Raw genomic sequence first — 19,403 nt, forward strand, 5'->3', positions numbered from 1 at the left:
TTAACGCTCGGCAAACGCCTAGCAACCGCCGCTAAACCGCGCATGCGGCGTTTGCGGAGTGTTTGCCGAGCGTTAATAATGCTCCGCAAACGCCGGACCAATGCTTGCCAAACGCTATAGGGGCGTTTGGCAAGCGTTGGCAAAACAGCCTAGTGTGAACGAGCCCTAAGGAAGCTGCTATCTTAGCCTCTGTTTGATCTTCAACTGCCATGATACTGCACATGTGACACCAGCCATTTGATTGTTGGACAGTTTGGTGGAGAACATCAGCAAATGTGACAGTTACATTTCCAGCACAAGCTGCAAATGTGACTGTTTTTGAAACTTTTTTGTTAAATTGATTGGTTTAGTTCCACTTTTTATAGCAAACATGGATACAAACATAGAGCCAGGCAATAATGTTGGAAGCACAAAGTATCTGCAGAAAAGGTATCCCATGATTTTGGCATTTTTCAGCAGGGAAAAGTATAAATTTATACTGTTTAGTTCAAATGCATCAGGAGGTAGATGTCGGTCTGCTTACTCTAATGAGGGCATTTGAGTTTTATTCTGCCCTTCTCTTAAAAAAGATATACTGCTATGTAGTTTTTTCCTGTTTTTTGATGGATACAAATGCACAACCCATAGCATTAGAAGAATGTGAATGTTTCTGTTTTAATTGACTTGTTTCACCATCTTGTTAGGATGAAAATGAGCAGAACTTCTTGGATGTTTTTCAAAAATCTTGGAATCGTCATTTTCTATTTTCATCGGTGTTTGAACTGGCTCCTTGCTCTAGAAAAGAAAACAAATGGCATGAAATATGAACTGTAGAGGCTGCTGGGAGATGCTCAGGTGCAGTTCATGCAATATTAAACATCTTAAGTGCTACAACTAAACAGAGCAAACAAATAAGTTCCTGACCATCCTCCCGCACAGTCGACACCTCTCTCAGTAAAGTTTTATGGAAGTCTTTCTAGTAGCCTATGAAGTCATAATGTGTTTTAGTGGGGATCCTGATATCATAGCACTTACTGGTCATAATGCCAGGTAACAATCATAATAATTTATAAGCAGCAAATTCACTATAGCCACTATTAAGTACACAGCATAAACAATGGCTGTAGAGGATATAATAAACAATCAGAATGTTTTTTATAAGATATAGAGGCTAATATCCAGCAACTAGATTATACACATTATGCTGTTAATATTTCATTCCCAATATCATCTCAAAGTACAGAACTGGAATCCAAATATTTTTTTCTAAGAGTAGCATGTCCAGTAAATGGAGGTTAAAAATGAAAAGGCAATATGACTTGGTTTGCAATAAGGAAATCCGGGAACAAGTCATGAAGACAGCAAGAGCTCATCTTAACTCGCAACTTTCATATCACCATGATAATTGCAGCAGTGACTTCATGTAATTGATTAATACATCAACTGACAATCTGGAATGCACTTTGGATAAAAGATACACCCTTCCCATTTGCATAGCACTAATGCATTCTGCTTAATGTTATTTGTATCCTAATGTCTCTAGATGGCCACTCATGTATCTGCTTTCATTTTCATCATTTGTTTTCATCTTGATTGAGTTTCTAAATTCAGTAAAGCAAGTATTAATAAATAGAAAATTCATTTCTGCAAATCAAATCTTTAGTCTTTTATTACATTGGTCAACACACTGTTTCTGGCATAAGGTATTCCAACTGTTTGAAGATAATTTTGGGGTGCTGATTCCAAATCTGTCATCAGTTTCTGTCTATCACATCAGGTTTTTGAGATATCAAATATTGCATTTTCCACAAAAACAGAAAAGTTATGCTCATATACGAATAGCTATACATGCATACATGCAAGAATAAGATAAGATACAATATACAATAATAATGAAACAAACATTTAATGAGCCGTAGCACGAAGTTGTGAGTGACTGCATATCGGTGTGAGTGAATGCATATTACCATGTAAGAATTGAATGGCGAAGATAAGAAAAATATGTACAAAAAGGTCATTCACAATAGTGATGTTACATCTGCATAAACGACCTCTTCTTTCACGATCTTCGAAGTGCAGCTTGTCTCCCATCAAGGACCAGCAGTAATCTGCCATCATGTTTGAGTCCCATCCTTGGTAACATTCTTCCATACCTTTAATGTCTTGATGAAAGCGTTCACCTTGCTCTTCACTCACGTGACCCATGTTCTCTGGAAACTGGGCCAGTGAACTGTGATGCTCAATCTACATCCAAGTGCTTGGAAACTCAAGAGCAGCTCCTCCACAATCTCTCGATAGTTGTCCACTTTCCTGTTCCCAAGGAAATTCTGCACCACGTCAGAGAATGCATTCCAAGCTCTAGCCTCTGCCGCAGTCATTGTTGTAACAAAGTGTGGATCCCTGATGAGTGTTCTTATTTGAGGGCCATCAAAAATTTTTGCCTTTTTCTTCTTGGCACTGAGACCTGAAAAGGTTGAACATATATACCTGAAGCAGTCTCCAGTGTGATCAAGAGCTTTGACGAATTGCTTCCTTAACCCAAGTTTTATGTGCAGCGGGGGAAATACAATTTTATTCTTATCAACCAGAGGCTCATTCTTGATGTTCTTGGCACCAGGCGTCAAACTGATTCTTGGGTGGCCAGTTCTTATTAACCCAGTGTTCTAATGTAGCCCTACTGTCCCAGTAGCACAGGAAACAAGGGTATTTGGTGTGACCTCCTTGCAGAAGGAAAATATTAAATAAATGTGGATATCTACATAAAATGATATCATAAGCACACTATCCTACAGCACCATATTTTAACACTAAAGCAGTCACTGACTGGCAACAACTTGCAATCATAAGTGACAAAGAGTTAATTTCAGGTAAAATCAATGAAAATTGGGTATGCCGATAGCATCAAAATGAGATGTGATTGAGCAAATCTGAGATCAGATTTTGAATCAGCACCCTAAAATTAGTCTAAAACAGCTGCAAAAGTCCAGGCCAGAATATTTATTTTTTTTTGTTGACCAGCGTTATTTATGTGGTTTTCTTTCCACTAATTTAAAACAAGAACCAAACATTCATTTTGAAAAGCATTAAACAAATAATTTTCAGATAAACAGTTATGATTAGAGTACTTAGTGAAAGTAAAACTCATGGTTGCCATTTGGTAGCTTTGGGTAAATGTGGAAAGTGGAAGACAATCAGTGCAGTCACTATAAAAAAAAATACAAACCTGATGTACATAAATCACAAGCAAATCAACGTGCTCACAAATCTGTGAATTCTTAGTTGCTACGCAGCACCGTTAGGCGTTTCCACTCCACCCCTCTAAGATATGACATAAATAATGATGCAGCACAACTAAAACAGTGTCTCCTAAATAAATAAGTCCTAAATGATGAAACAAAAGTCCTTGAATATGTATGTGTAGCCAACCACCAGTGAATTCTAGATATCACAGTCTTCTCTTCAACAGATCACCCACATGTCACATGCATCACCCAGTGAACCATATGCGCTAACCTCCTGGATTGGACCTTAATCAATAAACGAGGTCAAACGCACTTTTTCCCCTCTAGGATTATACTCCAACTGGCTCCTGGCTCTCAATGACAATTACAAGCATCAACACATGGACTTGAGCTTCTTTTTGACCTCCTCCTCTCCGTGTGACATGTACTCATGCAAAAGGAGTAAAACCAAAAGCGTTCTCCATACGATTTAAAACAATTTAATAGAATCTAAAACGGGACACTCACAAACAAATGCACTTTCAGTGCCATGTTCTGTGCATAGTACAAAAGTAAACTGCCTTCTCACCGCCCTGTGGTGACATCTAATGTGCTAACTTGACTCCGTTTTTATACGCGTTACATCTCCAAAGCCTTCCTCAGTAAAGATACATAGCTCTTATACTAAGCCAAAAATTAGCTTAGATTAATCAAACTTTTTTTTTTTTTAAGCTTGGTGAACTATCACTTAACCCTCAGTGTTTCACAATAGGCAATTTACCATCAATATTCATACCATTGTGTACATGACGATTCTTCTCTCATAATTGTAATTGTCATAGGCATGACCAAATTTTGATCTGCTGTTTCCATGGTCCTGCACATGTGGTCAGTTATGACACCAGCCATTTGATGGCTTGAAAATCCATTTGAGAGCACAAGCAACTGTCACAGTTATCATTCATGGCATGCCTTGAATGAAGCTGTTTTGGGAAACCATTAAATCGACTGGCTTGGCTTTAATACAATGTCTCCTACCTACTAAGCGGTAGCAACTGTCAAACTTCAAGTGACCTCTTACCACTGGCATTTCTGCCAGGTGCACCTTTCTTTTTGCTAGTTAAAAATGATTTTGGTGGCTGCCATTTTAGCTTTATTAGATTTGGTGCAGACATACGATAGGGTTCTACAACTATATTGGGTGAATATAGGCTTCTTGTGTGTTACTGTACTTTTAAGGAGAAAGTGGCTACCTCCAAGGCATAGCTACTGTCAATGTTTTTACATTGCTACACATGTCCTAGGTTGAGAGTTTTCTGCCCAGAGCCAGAGAAGTGCAAAGAAGAAGAGGACCCCATATGACATGTGACTGGCCAGAAGACATAAAAAAAGGTATGCAGAGTGGGACTAATGATGGGAATTGCACTTTAAAACTAACTATCAAGACTGAGATATCAGCCTAGTTGTGGTTTGGCCTATAAAGGAAGCCTGTCTTAAAATAAATAAAATGTATGGCTCCTTGTGTAAGTAATGTAAAAGTAAAAAACAAAAAGAATGTTGCAGGTCAGTGACTATGAAAGGTTTATGTCATAGGCGGCTAGGTAAAATACATTTTCAGAAGGAGGTTTGCAATGGAAGTCGCATATTTTTCTCATGACACGTTTTCTGTAAACATTTTAACTTGTTATCATTATAAGTGGGAAATGACCCATGATTCGGGTCCAGTTGAGATGTAGAGATTTACACTGAGACATTGCAGAACATAATTAGTTTTAACTGGAGTCAACACAAGGCTAATGCCTATGTGCAAAACCAAGTACATTAAATGTATTTACATGGGGTGTGAATTTGGTTACATTGACTTTATTGTACGAACCACAGGCAGAGAGTGGCTTGTAAATTAATGTTTCTCAAATACTTGCAGCTGATTTGGCAGGATTAAATCATTTCGTCCATGATCCATCTCTTTAGTGTCACATCAGATGACTGATGATTAATTGGAATCACCAGGTGGCTGCATATATTACAGATGCTTTTCAATTGACTGAGGTGACCCAATAGCAATAGGTTAACTCTGAGCTATCCTATCCTATTTTCCATCTAATTTCAACATATGACTGCCATTTGTTTGTTTATTTCAAGAGGCTGTGAGGTTTCCTCCACAAAATGAGAGAAATACAATGGCAAGTAGATTAAATATAAAAGAGTCTCATTGCCTCTAATATCATTTGCAAGCACACAGTTATAGACAAGTGTGTTCTGCTCGCCAAGATAAACAATGCTAATTGTAACATACTCTGCCAAAACACTTTAAACCCTACTGAGAATCGCTGCTTACTCTTATTAAAATAGGCTGAATATAAGCCACTTCTCTGCATGCTCATGTTTTTAATATAAATATCTTTTATTGGGAAATGCACACTTTCTGATAAGAAAAATCAATGTGTTTTCTGTCGGGTTAACATACGGCACTTTCAGATCATATTTGTATCATAAAATATATGTGTTTTACAAGTTAAACATATCTCTAATGTTAGAAATATCATAATGTGAAAGTTACAGCAACCAACAGCAAACAAGCTCGAGTCAATTTAGTTCACTTAAAGGCAAGCACTTTGCTCATAACTCTTTAACTTAAAAAAAGGATTAAATATAATTATCCCTGCCCCAGGTTCCGGCTGCACCACCTAGGTGAGGGTGACATAACACTCCTGTGCAGGGGCGGACTGACTATTTGGAAACTCGGGCACTGCCGAGGGCCCGGGGTCAGTAGGGGGCCCCATGAGATGCCCCTGGTACCTTTTTCATAGGCTTTTTTGAGTTTGGGCAAAGACACAGGGGCCCCATGATCCCCTATTGCCTGGGGGCCCCATGAGTTGTCAGTCCGCCCCTGCTCCTGTGTTGCCAAAAGCTCACAAAAAGACACTTCTTGCACTATGCTATGAAGTAGTCTTGCAAAATTTGGGCCACTCTACATTTCCTAGGATCTTTTCACAAGAAGAGTGGCTTCATCCCCACAACATGAAAGCTAGTGGAAAGCTAAATATAGTATTCTTAGCAGAGTTTTGCAATGGGGGGGCACATTTAATAAGCAGACCTTGCTGCTAGTGCAGGGTCTTTAAAGACCCAGTATAGCAAAAAACATTCAGGGAAATTCAAAATGGCGCTAGTACCACTTTTCTGGCAGTAGTTCCCTTAAGAACTAGCTGCACCTAATTCAAACAATTTGCGCTAGTGTTTGCAACATTGCTGACATGTGCAGCAAAATCAGAAAGGATTTACAAACTACTGCCACTTTAAGACTCCATTTAGGAAACTGGCAGCAATTAAAGTGAGTTTAAAGGTAATTTGTTTTTAAATAACAAAATGTTATTCTTACCTGCTCTGTACAACAGAGCAACTCCAATCCTTCTCTTCCGAGGTCCCCCACCAGTGCTCCTGGCTCCACCCCCCTTCCAAATGCTCCGATAGCAAGTCACTTGCTATAGGGGCACTCCATTGACACACACAGCACTGTTCAGCCCCAAACCTTGCTTTCTCCTCACAGACTGTGATTGACAGCAGCAAAATCCAATGGCTCCCACTGCTACCTCCATGTCCAGTGAGGAGAGATAGCCACTGCTCTCAGGCACAGCGCTGGATCAAAATCGGGCTCAGGTAAGTATTTAGGGGAGGCTGGGAGAAGCTGAACACTGAAGATTGTTTACCTTAATACAGAGAATGCATTAAGGTAAAAAACCTTCGGCCTTTACGCCCACTTTAAAACCAACTCAGATCTGGCATACAGAGGTACTGGCAGGTTTCCACACAGTACTTTTGCATTGGGTCACCACCTGCGGAAAAAAGGCCAATGTTTAGTATTGAAGATTTCGAGTAGTTGATACTTAAATTGGACAGTTGCGAATAGTGATGTAAAACTGCCATCAAACTGGGGAGTGGGACATGGGGTTCCGTGAGAAACAGCAGCATATCATCAGCATATGCTGCAATTTTATATGCTCATCCAGCCACCTAAAAATCCCTGATGTCCAGGTGTGTGTGGACCAGGGGCGGACTGACAACTCATGGGGCCCCCGGGCAATAGGGGATCATGGGGCCCCTGTGTCCTTGCCCAAACTCAAAAAAGCCTATGAAAAAGGTACCAGGGGCATCTCATGGGGCCCCCTACTGACCCTGGGCCCTCGGGCAGTGCCCGAGTTTCCAAATGGTCAGTCCGCCCCTGTGTGTGGACTATGCGGAGGAAGGATTAAAGAGTCAAGATGAAGATTAAAGGCGATAATGGACAGCCCTGCCATGTGCTATTGTGAATCTTGAAGCCAGTTAGAGTTAGGGTTTATGTTACATACATTAAAGAGGAACTACACTGTGTCTGAGCAAACCAAAAATGCTATTTAATTCATTTTTTGTATTCAAAACAAACCCACACATCTATCCATATCTCCATGCTTTATTTTGCTGAGAAATAATTTTGAAAAATACCCCTAGCATTTCTAGCCATGGCCATCTTGATTAAAGGTAGATGATTCGTGTAGCACTTACTTCCTGGTATCCATCTACCCTTAGCTCAGGCATGCAGGCAGGAATGTGTGCTTAGTTGATAAAACTCCTCCTCCCCTCCTGAAAACTCCTCAGATATATGACATCATTTGCCTAAGCCTGGAAACCAGGAAGTAACTGAAGAAATGTAAGAAAAAAATGTTTACAAGTAAAGATCATATACTTCCCTATCTCTTTATTAATGCTACCAGCATAAGGATTAAAAATAGTCCATGCTGATTAAGAGAGTGAAGTTCCACTTTAAGTCTGTTTAAAAATACACATCCATATAAGACTACCCTGTCCACAAAGTAACAACGCTTTTAAGTGATTTTATTTCAGAACAAACAGTGTTGTCACCTAGTTAACAGTAGAAAAATAACAGATCTACTGGTAGAATCAACAGGTGATTAAACTATGTTACTGGGGGACTCAGAAAAAAACAAAAACTGCTGTGTTAATCTTAGTTACAGGCTGCATCATATGTAAATTGTTATGTTACCTATAGTTTGACTTTAAAAATACACTGTTATATTTTAATACAGGACAAGAAAAAACACATGACCATAGGCAGTTCCTCTGTCTGTCTTAAATAGATCATAAAAACGTGTATCAGTGATAGTGCTTACAGGGATTTCATGATTGAATAGCACACATTTTCACCATGTTAGATAATTTGATAGACCAAGTTGTTACAGCACTGTTTTTAATATCCAAAGGGTTCAATATCACTTTATATCCTAAGTTCGGTAAAGTTGGTCATGAACTTGGAATATAATTTTCTTAGGATCTTCTGTGGTTTGGTAATAAACTCCAACGGACTTATTGCTTACCTACCCATACAGTCTATTCATACCTGATCCTGCTTCCTTTGGTGATCCACTCTACACTGTGCAAGGAATGACACACCAGGCTGACTTTTAGATATGAATAGCCCATATTTCTGAAAGGCTTGAGAATCAAGGCAGCTCCTAGAAACACAGAAAAACACAGAAATATTGTATAAATAGGAATTGTATACCTTCAGCACATATACATTTATAGTGTATTACCATCTGCTGTGTAAACAGCACAGTGGTGTAAGTCTAATAATGGTTTGCAAGGGTATGAATGTAATTGTGCATGATGGTAGCTTGGTTATTCACTGAAGCCACTGCAGTTCTATAAACTATAAGATTCTCTATTGTGCTGTATTCTTGTGAAGGCACGGAAAGGTGCAAATTAGGGCAAAAAAGCCTAAAAGAGAAAAGCAAAGCAGCCACCACATCTAAGGATTCACATCTAAGCTACAATATATTGATTTTGGTTCCCTAGTTTGAATACACTTTAATATATGGACATTTTTGTTATGATAATATGAATTGTATTTTTGCTATTCGGGCTTGTGATATTTAGCTACTGTAATATAAGTTTGTTATTCATTTATAATATTTACCTAGCACTGTTCAATTTCTTCTAATTTAACTAAGTAAATAAAATTTATATTTTTTAAGAGCATTTCTGGGAGAATATTCTTTTTTAGTAAATTGTTTCCTACTTAAAATAAGAAACATTTTCCTATTTAATGTTATATATTATGCAATTCATCTGCATTCTGCATATTGATGAAATTCAATTAAAGATAAAAGGTGCCAAGATCAATGTGTATATATTTACTTACACCATTTTGAAAGTGGCCAATGATTCTTTTAAGTTGAAACAATAATATGCAAAATGGCCAGTCAATGTGAAGCTTACAAAGGTGATTTCTGTTCAATAAAGATCTGGCCTAAGGTTTGCAAAAATTACCATAATATATAAATAAGTTCTACAGGGAGTAAATTGTAGGACTTCAATGCACGTTCTTCAGGCAATAATTGTTATATTGAATTTTAAGGAAAAAATGTTAAAGGTAAATACCAGTGAAATCTGAACTCTTTTAAAATGGCTTAGGAGGCACAGCCTACCTGATGTGTGTCTCTGTTTTTCACCCTGGCATTCAAGTTGTGCATCAGCCTTCCATGAAACCTAAATCACTATAGTTACTGATCCTTATTTGCTGAACACGACTCTGCACCAGGGGCGGACTGACCATTTGGAAACTGGGGCACTGCTCGAGGGCCCGGGGTCAGTAGGGGGCCCCATGAGATGCCCCTGGTACCTTTTTCATAGGCTTTTTTGAGTTTGGGCAAGGACACAGGGGCCCCATGATCCCCTATTGCCCGGGGGCCCCATGAGTTGTTCCCCTGCTCTGCACCTGTAAAAATGAAGGTCAAAGACTTCACTGGTTCCAGCCTTACCTAATAGTTAACCTATTAATTGCTCTGCCACACAAGATTGATCTGGAAACCTGGCACAGCACTGAATCATCCAAGAGGAGGTGGCCTTTCCACCCAAAAGCCATTTAAAACTGGAACTGGTATTGGGTTAAAAAGATCCAGTTGTTTTACCCAGTCAGAGGGAAATCAGTCTTGGAATTTCACTCCCCAGCCTGCTTATACTCATGTTTGCCATACTCCCCCACTTCTCCATAGTAAACAAAGTGACACTCTTTAAGAAAAATTGAATGACTGATGTTAACACCATGGTAATTCCCTGACTGAGCTGTTCTTAAATACAATGTTTAGAAAATGATCACAGGTACATGATTTTCTGAGCGCTCATACTTTTCCATCATGGGAGTCTCTTCGAGAATCAGGGGAGGTCCCGCCACGGGAATATTATCGGTATTTGCAATTGCGCCACTGGGCCCTATCCCTCCATCGCACCTCTACATACCCTTACCGCAAAACGCCCTTTGAGCACATTTGTCAGCATTCCCCAGGGTCCCCTGTTCTCATTTCTGTAATTTATGCCTCCATTAACAGTAGGCCCTCCACACCACCCCTGTCTTATGTCTCTCAATGGGAGCGAGATCTGGGTGTCTTGATTGCGGCGGAGTATTGGCGTAGGGCCTGGGGGATGGTGGTGAAATGTTCATTCAATACAGTCACTCTTGAGGCAGCCTACAAAGTTCTCCTGCAGTGGTACTGGGTATCGGCTCGGACTGCTCACTTTAAACCGACTGGCGGACATAGGTGTTTCCGGAACTGTGGTCTACGCGGGGATGTCTTGCAGATCTGGTGGTCATGCCCGCGATTGATAGGCTTCTGATCTAGGGTTTTTGGTGTGCTACAAACGCTATTTCATATTACGGTCCATAGGGATGCAAGGGTGGCCCTCCTGCATCGCACAATTTTGGGCCTCGCTAGGCCTCAGCAGAAATTGGCATGCTACCTATTTATTTTGGCCAAACATGCTATAGCTCAAGCTTGGAGAACCCCTTCGGTTGTCTTCCAGGGGGTGAATGCTATGATGATCAATGAACAGATGTCTAGCATTCTTAATGATTCTCATCCAAGATTCCTTAACGTTTGGGAACCTTGGATACGTTATTCCTTGCCATCCCTGCCTCCTACTAGTTATGGCCTCTTATAGTCACTGCCTGTGCTAGCCCTGGATCCGTGATTCTTCTAGTTTCCCTTTCCTCTATGTTTTCTTTCTGATTTCTCCTTTTTTTTGTTGTTTTATTTTCTTTTTCCTTTCTTCTAACCTTTTTTCTTTCCTCTTCTTTTTACGCTAATATGTTGGATTACTGCTGCTAATATCTGGTTCGGCTTTTTGCCTTCCATCCTTCATTATTTGACTAATACAAGTCAGCTGCATGTATCTGTTTATGTGTTTTTGTTCTGCTCTACCCCTGCGTGGGCGTATCTTGAGCTTGTTGTATTCTTAAAACAAAACTTTCTTAATAAAAATATTGAAACAGAAAATGATCACAGGTAGATGTATTCTTTCATTGCTGACTTTAGTTAATTACATCTAAATAGTTTTCTATAAAAATGGAAGAAAGGAAAGGTGGATGTGTGGGGTAGCAGTCAGGCTTTGTTTGCTAGCTATTTTGAAGTTCTAAGGTCCCCCCTCAGAAGCAAGCATGTAGATGCTATCATAACGTGCTGGGATGCATATGCAATCTAATGCCTTGTATGTCAAACTTTTTGTCCCCATTGAACAGCCATATTCTGAAAGAGACACTAGAACAGTTCCTTATAAAAGTATGCCTTAACCTAAATAATGCATATAGTTGCCTGGCTTGGAATCATGGATGTTTTCAGTGAGCTAGCAACAGCTCTTCAGCTGGTAAGCAAACGTTATCGATATTGTAGAACAGATTTAGAAACTCTTATTATGTTGAAATACCATGTTCCTTCACTTCTTGGTTTGTCTGATGCCTATCATCCCAACAGGCAGTAATGGCAAATCTTCAGAAACAAGACAACAACTGAAATATGACAGAGGGTATGCACCTCCAGTTGTTCAATACAATGTATCACTCATAGATGAGGAATATTAAACTGCACATGTGCGTTTCAAACTATTGAGTGAGTTACACATGAAAGAGCAGAGGGTCTAAGTTCTACAGAGAATAAAACAATGTCCCACCACCTGCCATTCTTTAAAAAAATCATCTGCCAGTTTTAGGATATGCTATGGGAACAGGAAAGAGGATGCGAGAAAGAGCAACAGATAGCTGTAAGAGTGTGAAAAAGAAAAATAGAGGGCTGAAATACCATAGTCTAGAAAGAAAAGATGGATAAAGTGAAAATGTTGCTTTGACACATGAACTGTGACCTCTTAACATGGAACTATTCAAAATCACTTTCCTCATTATACTCTCCCAGTTCGCACAGAACTATCACTAAAACAATATGGCTGGGAATAAATATTTTAGTTTACTGTTCAGTTACAGATTATAGTTAGTCATCAAAAAAAAATGGAGTTAAAGTTTCATGCAGAGTTTGAATATTTCTGTTTGATATGAATGTGGGAAAAAGCAATATTTTCTGTGCTTCATTGGTAGATAGAGAGGTAACATTGTTAAATTAGTTGGCCAAAAGTTGATTGACTGATGGAAACAAAGTTGTATCTATCTGGTTTTACAACAGTCAAAGAATATACGTTACTAAGCAATGTGGGGTGTCTGTTTGCATGCTGGATTTGTAAAGGGGCATGAGTGCTTATGGTGTCTTTACTGTATGAACCCCTAGCTGTGGTCCAGAAATGTAGATGTACCAAATTGGAGCTTGGGAAAGTATAAAGGGCTGAACAATGCAGAGCTGAGTTTAGGGCATGTGAAAGATATACCAAGGAATTCTAAATGCTACTGTATATGGCCTGTGCCTAATGAATGGGTTAATCAGTGTTCTTTTTTCCTAGGTTCCTTTTAAGGGAAAGACTCTTAAGAAAATGTAATTTGATTTTTAATGCAATGTTATTTATGTAGAGGTATATATAGATATTTTAATTAAAAAACAATTCAATGCAATAGACATGTCAACACTCCAAGCCTGTATGAAGATATCTTGCCTCTGGAACTCTAGATGCTGATCAAAAGGAGCCCCACCACATTCTATGAAATCAATAGGAAAGTAGAAAGTCACACAATGATGACATCTAAAAACGACCAACATTATTAGACCTGGACAAAGAACACTGCAGCCCTGTCTAGGACTGTCCCTCTCTAACTTTTTATGCAATACATTCTTGATCACAGATATAGGGGTATAGATATAGGGGGATCACAGATATAAACAATTTCAATGCACCCACTTCTTAATTTTTTTTCTCCCAAAGATTTGCTGAACTTTAGGTCCAAAACGTATGTGTGGAAGAATCCCTTGTCCAGTTTTCTGGCTGGCTGGGAATCATACAATATTTGTATGTGTTCCGCGTGTACGAAGGCAAAGATTCCCAGCTCTAGCCACCTGAGTGCCCAACCTACATTGGCACAAGTGGAAAAATTGTCTGGGACCTAGCTTTTCCACTTTTTCAAAAAGGTTATAACATCTACCGAGACAATTTCTATACCAGTCTGCCCCTTTTCTGACATCTGCACTGTGAGAAAACCTTGGCCTGCGGTACCTCCCGAAAAAAACGGGAAGGGCTTCTCACAAACTCTAGTGAACACCTGGCTACAAAGGGGGGAACCAGCAAGTCTAAGAAACGACGAAGTGCTGACCCTGAAGTGGAAGGATAGGAGAGACGTTTCACATCCTGTCCACAATCCACAATGACACCTTGATGGAAATAACTATAGGACACAGTCGCATTCAAAAGCCCGCGAGAATCCAAGATTATAATCTCTACATTGGGGGTTGGATTTAAACAATCAGATGTTACAGCCCTACAGTTGCAAGAAAAAGTATGTGAACCCCTTGGGATTACGTGGAGTTTTGCATGAATTGGGCATAAAATGTGCTCTGAACGTCATCTAAGTCACAACAATAGAAGAACACAGTCTGCCCAACATAATACTGCACAAACACTGGATGTTGCCATGGTTTAATTGCACATAACATGTAAACATTCACAGTGCAGGGAGGAAAAAGTATGTGAGGCCCTAGCTTAATGACTTCTCCCAGAGCTAATTGGAGCCAGGAGTGAGCCAACCTTGACTCCAATCAGTGTGATGATATTGGATGTGTTGCTGACAGCTGTCCTGCCCTTAAAAAACACACACCTGTTTTGGGTTTACTGGTTTCAAGAAGCACTGTCTGATGTGAACCATGCCTCGCAGAAAAGAGCTCTCAGAAGAACTGCGATCAAGAATTGTTGACTTGCATGAAGCTGGAAAGGGTTACAAAAGTATCTCCAAAAGCCTTGATGTTCATGTGTCCATGGTAAGACAGACTGTCTACAAATGGAGAAAGTTTAGCACTGTTACTACTCTCCCTAGGCGTGGTTGTCCTGTAAAAATGACTGCAAGAGCAAAGCGCAGAATGCTGCATGAGGTAAAGAAGAATCCCAGAGTGTCAGCTAAATACCTACAGAAATCTCTGGCACATGCTAACATTTTTGTTGACACATCTACAATAAGGAAAACATTAAACAAGAATGGAGTACATGGGAGGACACCACGGAGGAAGCCATTGCTGTCCAAAAAGAATATTGCAGCACGTTTGAAGTTTGCAAAAGAGCACCTGGATGTTCCACAGCACTACTGGCAAAATATACTGTGGACAGATGAAACCAAGATTGAGTTGTTTGGGAAGAACACACAACACTATGTGTGGAGAAAAAAAGGCACAGCACACGAACATCAAAACCTCATCCCCACTGTAAAACATGGCGGAGGGAGCATCATGGTTTGGGGCTGCTTTGCTGCCTCAGGGCCTGGACAGATTGTTGTAATTGATGGGAAAATTAATTCCAGAGTTTATCAAGACATTTTGCAGGAAAACGTATGACCATCTGTCCGCCAACTGAAGCTCCGCAGAGGATGGGTGATGCAACAGGACAATGACCCAAAGCATACAAGTAATTCAACAAAACAATGGCTGCAACAGCACAGAATACGCCTTCTGGAGTGGCCCAGTCAGAGTCCTGACCTCAACCCGATTGAAATGCTGTGGCATGACCTTAAGAGAGCAATTCACACCAGACATCCCAAGAATATTGCTACACTGAAACAGTTTTGTGAAGAGGAGTGGTCCAAAATTACTCCAGATCGTTGTGCAGGTCTGATCTGCAACTACAGGAAACGTTTGGTTGAGGTTATTGGTGCCAAAGGAGGGTCAACCAGTTATTAAGTCCAAAGGTTCACATACTTTTTCCTCCCTGCACTGTGAATTTTTACATGTTATGTGCAATTAAACCATGGCAACATCTAATGTTTGTGTAGTATTATGTTGGGCAGACTGTGTTCTTCTATTGTTGTGACTTAGATGACGTTCAGAGCACATTTTATGCCCAATTCATGCAAAACTCCACGTAATCCCAAGGGGTTCACATACTTTTTCTTGCAACTGTATTTAGCAATAAGAAGGTCCTGTTTCTGGTATTAAAAAGTTGCAATTTATCCTATTCATTTGGCCGTTTATGATACCTATGTCACCTACACCATATCCACAGAAAGACCACGTCACGTCCCTTATCTACCAGCAAGGATCCCCCCACCAGAATGCATTTGTTCCGATTTGGTGAGCAGACTTCATGAGTGCCATTTTCCTGAGTGCATTCTACCAACAGAAGCAGGCTGAAGACGCCAAAAAAGATGTTGGGTATACAGCAGAAGAGGAGTTAGAAGAGGCACCAGTCTTCATTGCCCCTAGTGTCCCTTCCAACCAGGCCTGTGCATCGGAGACTGCTTTGAACATTTTCACACGTCACTAAAATATTAGCTAATATTTCTAACAGCCTGCCATTTCTCTGTTATCAATATCTCTGCTGATCATTTGCCTGCTGCCTCAACCAACCATCGCACTGTTTTCCACCTGAACTGACCATGGCCTGTATATGGACTATGCTTCTGCCTGCCATCTGGATTTTCAACCACGTTTATGCCTTCTTCCTAGACTGACCACGGCCTGTTAATCGACCGAGTTGTTTGCCTGCTGTTTGGATTGATCTATTGACATGCTACTGTAGTAGTGGGATTCAAGATAGCACAGGGGTCTCACATATGTGAGGGGCTTCAGAGTGGAGTTCTGAGTAGAGAAAAACAGTTTTTGGCTTTCTCTGGATTTTGTAATTCCCGGAACAGGGTCTGTTTGTCCAGAGGCTTTGAAGAGATTGGGTGGGACGAAACCTGTACCCCTGTGCACAGGTCCTACCTGACCGAGGCCCTAAGCCTGATGTTCCTGTCTGCTGCCTGGACCAATACTTTGGCTGTGCTGACCATATCTCTGCCTGCTGCCTGTGATGACCCAGGATGTTTTATAGACCTTGTTCCTGCCTGCTGCCTGGATGTCAGCCTGCTGCTTGTACTGACCTGGACCAATGCTCTCCTCAAACCACAGGTAATCTTTTGTTTACATTGTTTTCTGTACAATGTTTGTTGATTTTTGTGTTACACTTGGGCACATGTTGGGCACATAATCTGTTCAGACATTGAAAAGGTCTTATACATGTGGTGTCCCCATAATCAGGAGGAGTAGCAGAATGTATTTGGGGGTTCAATTATAGGTATGTCCATGCTGTTTGTTTGAAATATCTTATAGATTGACAACTTTGTGTTAAAAAAAACACATTTTCATTTTCTTTTCACATTTTCCGAAAACCTGTGGAAAGAAAAGAAATGTTTAAAAGACTCAATATGCCTTTTAGAAAATACATTGTGGTGTTTTCTTTCCAAAATGGGGTCATTTTGTGGGTTTTTCCACTTTTCTGGTGCTCCAGAGCCTTCAAAACTGTGATAGATTGTCAGGAAATTAGATACGTAAATTTTTTCTTAGAAGCCCTTCTCACTACCTGCCCCCTGGATCCTGTCCCTTCACAACTACTACGGTCACCCTTTCTTCCATCCTTTGCTCCCTCACTCACATCTTCAATCTTTCCCTCTCTACTGGTGCCTTTCCCTCCCCTCTAAAGCATGCACACATCACTCCCATACTTAAAAAGCCCTCCCTGGACCCCACCAACCTGAACAACTTAAGACCCATCTCCCTTCTGCCATTTACCTCTAAACTCCTAGAACGCTTAGTCTACAATCCCCTGACCTCCTACCTCACTGACAACAACCTTCTTGACCCTCTACAGCAGCGGTTCTCAACCTGGGGGTCGCGACCCCTTTGGGGGTCGAACGACCATTTCACAGGGGTCGCCTAAGACCATCGGAAAACACATATTTCTCCTCGCCGCTGATTGGCCACCGGAACTGTAGCTCAGGAGAGGCACACAGGCGGCCAATCACCGGCGAGGAGGTGGAGCTTGGAGAGGAGGAGCCGAGCGGCAGCGCGCGTAGATCAAAGAAGATCGAGGGAGCTGCAGGAGCGAGTGAAGAGAGAGGCCAGAGAAGGAAGACAGCTGACAGGTAAGTGCAAATTTTGCTGCTGCAGGCTGTAGATGGGAGAGGGAGAGAGCGAGCCCAGGCTGGAGCAGGGGTCAGCAAGGTAAGTATCATTGGTGTCAGTGGGAGGGATAGTGCCCCATCATTTGTGTCACTAATACCAACGATGCGGCACTATTCCTCCCCCCACTGACACCAACGATGGGGCACTATTCCTCCCCCCACTGACACCAACGATGGGGCACTATTCCTCCCCCCACTGACACCAACGATGGGGCACTATTCCTCCCCCCACTGACACCAACGATGGGGCACTATTCCTCCCCCCACTGACACCAACGATGGGGCACTATTCCTCCCCCCACTGACACCAACGATGGGGCACTATTCCTCCCCCCACTGACACCAAGAATGGGGCACTAGTCCTCCCCCCACCGACACCAACGATGGGACACTATTCCCCCCCCCCACTGACACCAACGATGGGTCACTATTCCCCCCCCCTGACCCCAATGGTGGGGCACTATTCCCCCCTCCACCACACTGACATCAATGATGGGGCACTATTCCTCCCACTGACACCAATGATGGGGCACTATTCCTCCCACTGATACCAATGATGGGGCACTATTCCTCCCACTGACACCAATGATGGGGCACTATTCCTCCCACTGACACCAATGATGAGGCACTATTCCTCCCACTGACACCCACGATGGGGCACTATTCCTCCCACTGACACCCACGATGGGGCACTATTCCTCCCATTGACACCAAGGATGAGGCACTATTCCTCCCAATGACACCCACAATAGGGCACTATTCCTCCCAATGACACCCACAATGGGGCACTATTCCTCCCACTGACACCCACAATGGGGCACTATTCCTCCCACTGACACCAACGATGGGGCACTATTCCTCCCACTGACACCCACAATGAGGCACTATTCCTCCCACTGACATCCAGGATGGGGCACTATTCCTCCCCCCACTGACACCAACGATGGGGCACTATTCCTCCCCCCACTGACACCAACGATGGGGCACTATTCCTCCCCCCACTGACACCAAGAATGGGGCACTAGTCCTCCCCCCACCGACACCAACGATGGGACACTATTCCCCCCCCCCACTGACACCAACGATGGGTCACTATTCCCCCCCCCTGACCCCAATGGTGGGGCACTATTCCCCCCTCCACCACACTGACATCAATGATGGGGCACTATTCCTCCCACTGACACCAATGATGGGGCACTATTCCTCCCACTGATACCAATGATGGGGCACTATTCCTCCCACTGACACCAATGATGGGGCACTATTCCTCCCACTGACACCAATGATGAGGCACTATTCCTCCCACTGACACCCACGATGGGGCACTATTCCTCCCACTGACACCCACGATGGGGCACTATTCCTCCCACTGACACCCACGATGGGGCACTATTCCTCCCACTGACACCAACTATGGGGCACTATTCCTCCCAATGACACCCACAATGGGGCACTATTCCTCCCACTGACACCCACAATGGGGCACTATTCCTCCCACTGACACCCACAATGGGGCACTATTCCTCCCACTGACACCCACAATGGGGCACTATTCCTCCCACTGACACCCACGATGGGGCACTATTCCTCCCACTGACACCCACGATGGGGCACTATTCCTCCCACTGACACCCACGATGGGGCACTATTCCTCCCACTGACACCAACGATGAGGCACTATTCCTCCCAATGACACCCACAATGGGGCACTATTCCTCCCACTGACACCCACAATGGGGCACTATTCCTCCCACTGACACCCACAATGGGGCACTATTCCTCCCACTGACACCCACAAT

General features: G+C 42.1%; 1 protein-coding gene across 1 annotated transcript in view; it reads right to left on the reverse strand.

Moving 5' to 3' along the window:
- Nucleotides 1–629: 629 nt before the first annotated feature.
- LOC149463242 (uncharacterized) overlaps nt 630–19,403 on the reverse strand; it is a 276,228-nt gene continuing 257,454 nt past the window's right edge. Inside the window, exons 8-9 of the mRNA XM_089675410.1 lie at nt 8,593–8,707; nt 630–774 (exon numbers count right to left, since the gene is read on the reverse strand). Of these exons, the coding sequence (XP_089531536.1) occupies nt 655–774; nt 8,593–8,707 (235 nt within the window). The 3' untranslated portion in view covers nt 630–654. The remainder of the gene's footprint in view (nt 775–8,592; nt 8,708–19,403) is intronic.

Source organism: Staurois parvus, unplaced genomic scaffold (genome assembly GCF_062004578.1).
Source record: "Staurois parvus isolate SC_StPar_1 unplaced genomic scaffold, SC_StPar_1.0 ptg000155l, whole genome shotgun sequence".
NCBI lineage: Eukaryota > Metazoa > Chordata > Amphibia > Anura > Ranidae > Staurois > Staurois parvus.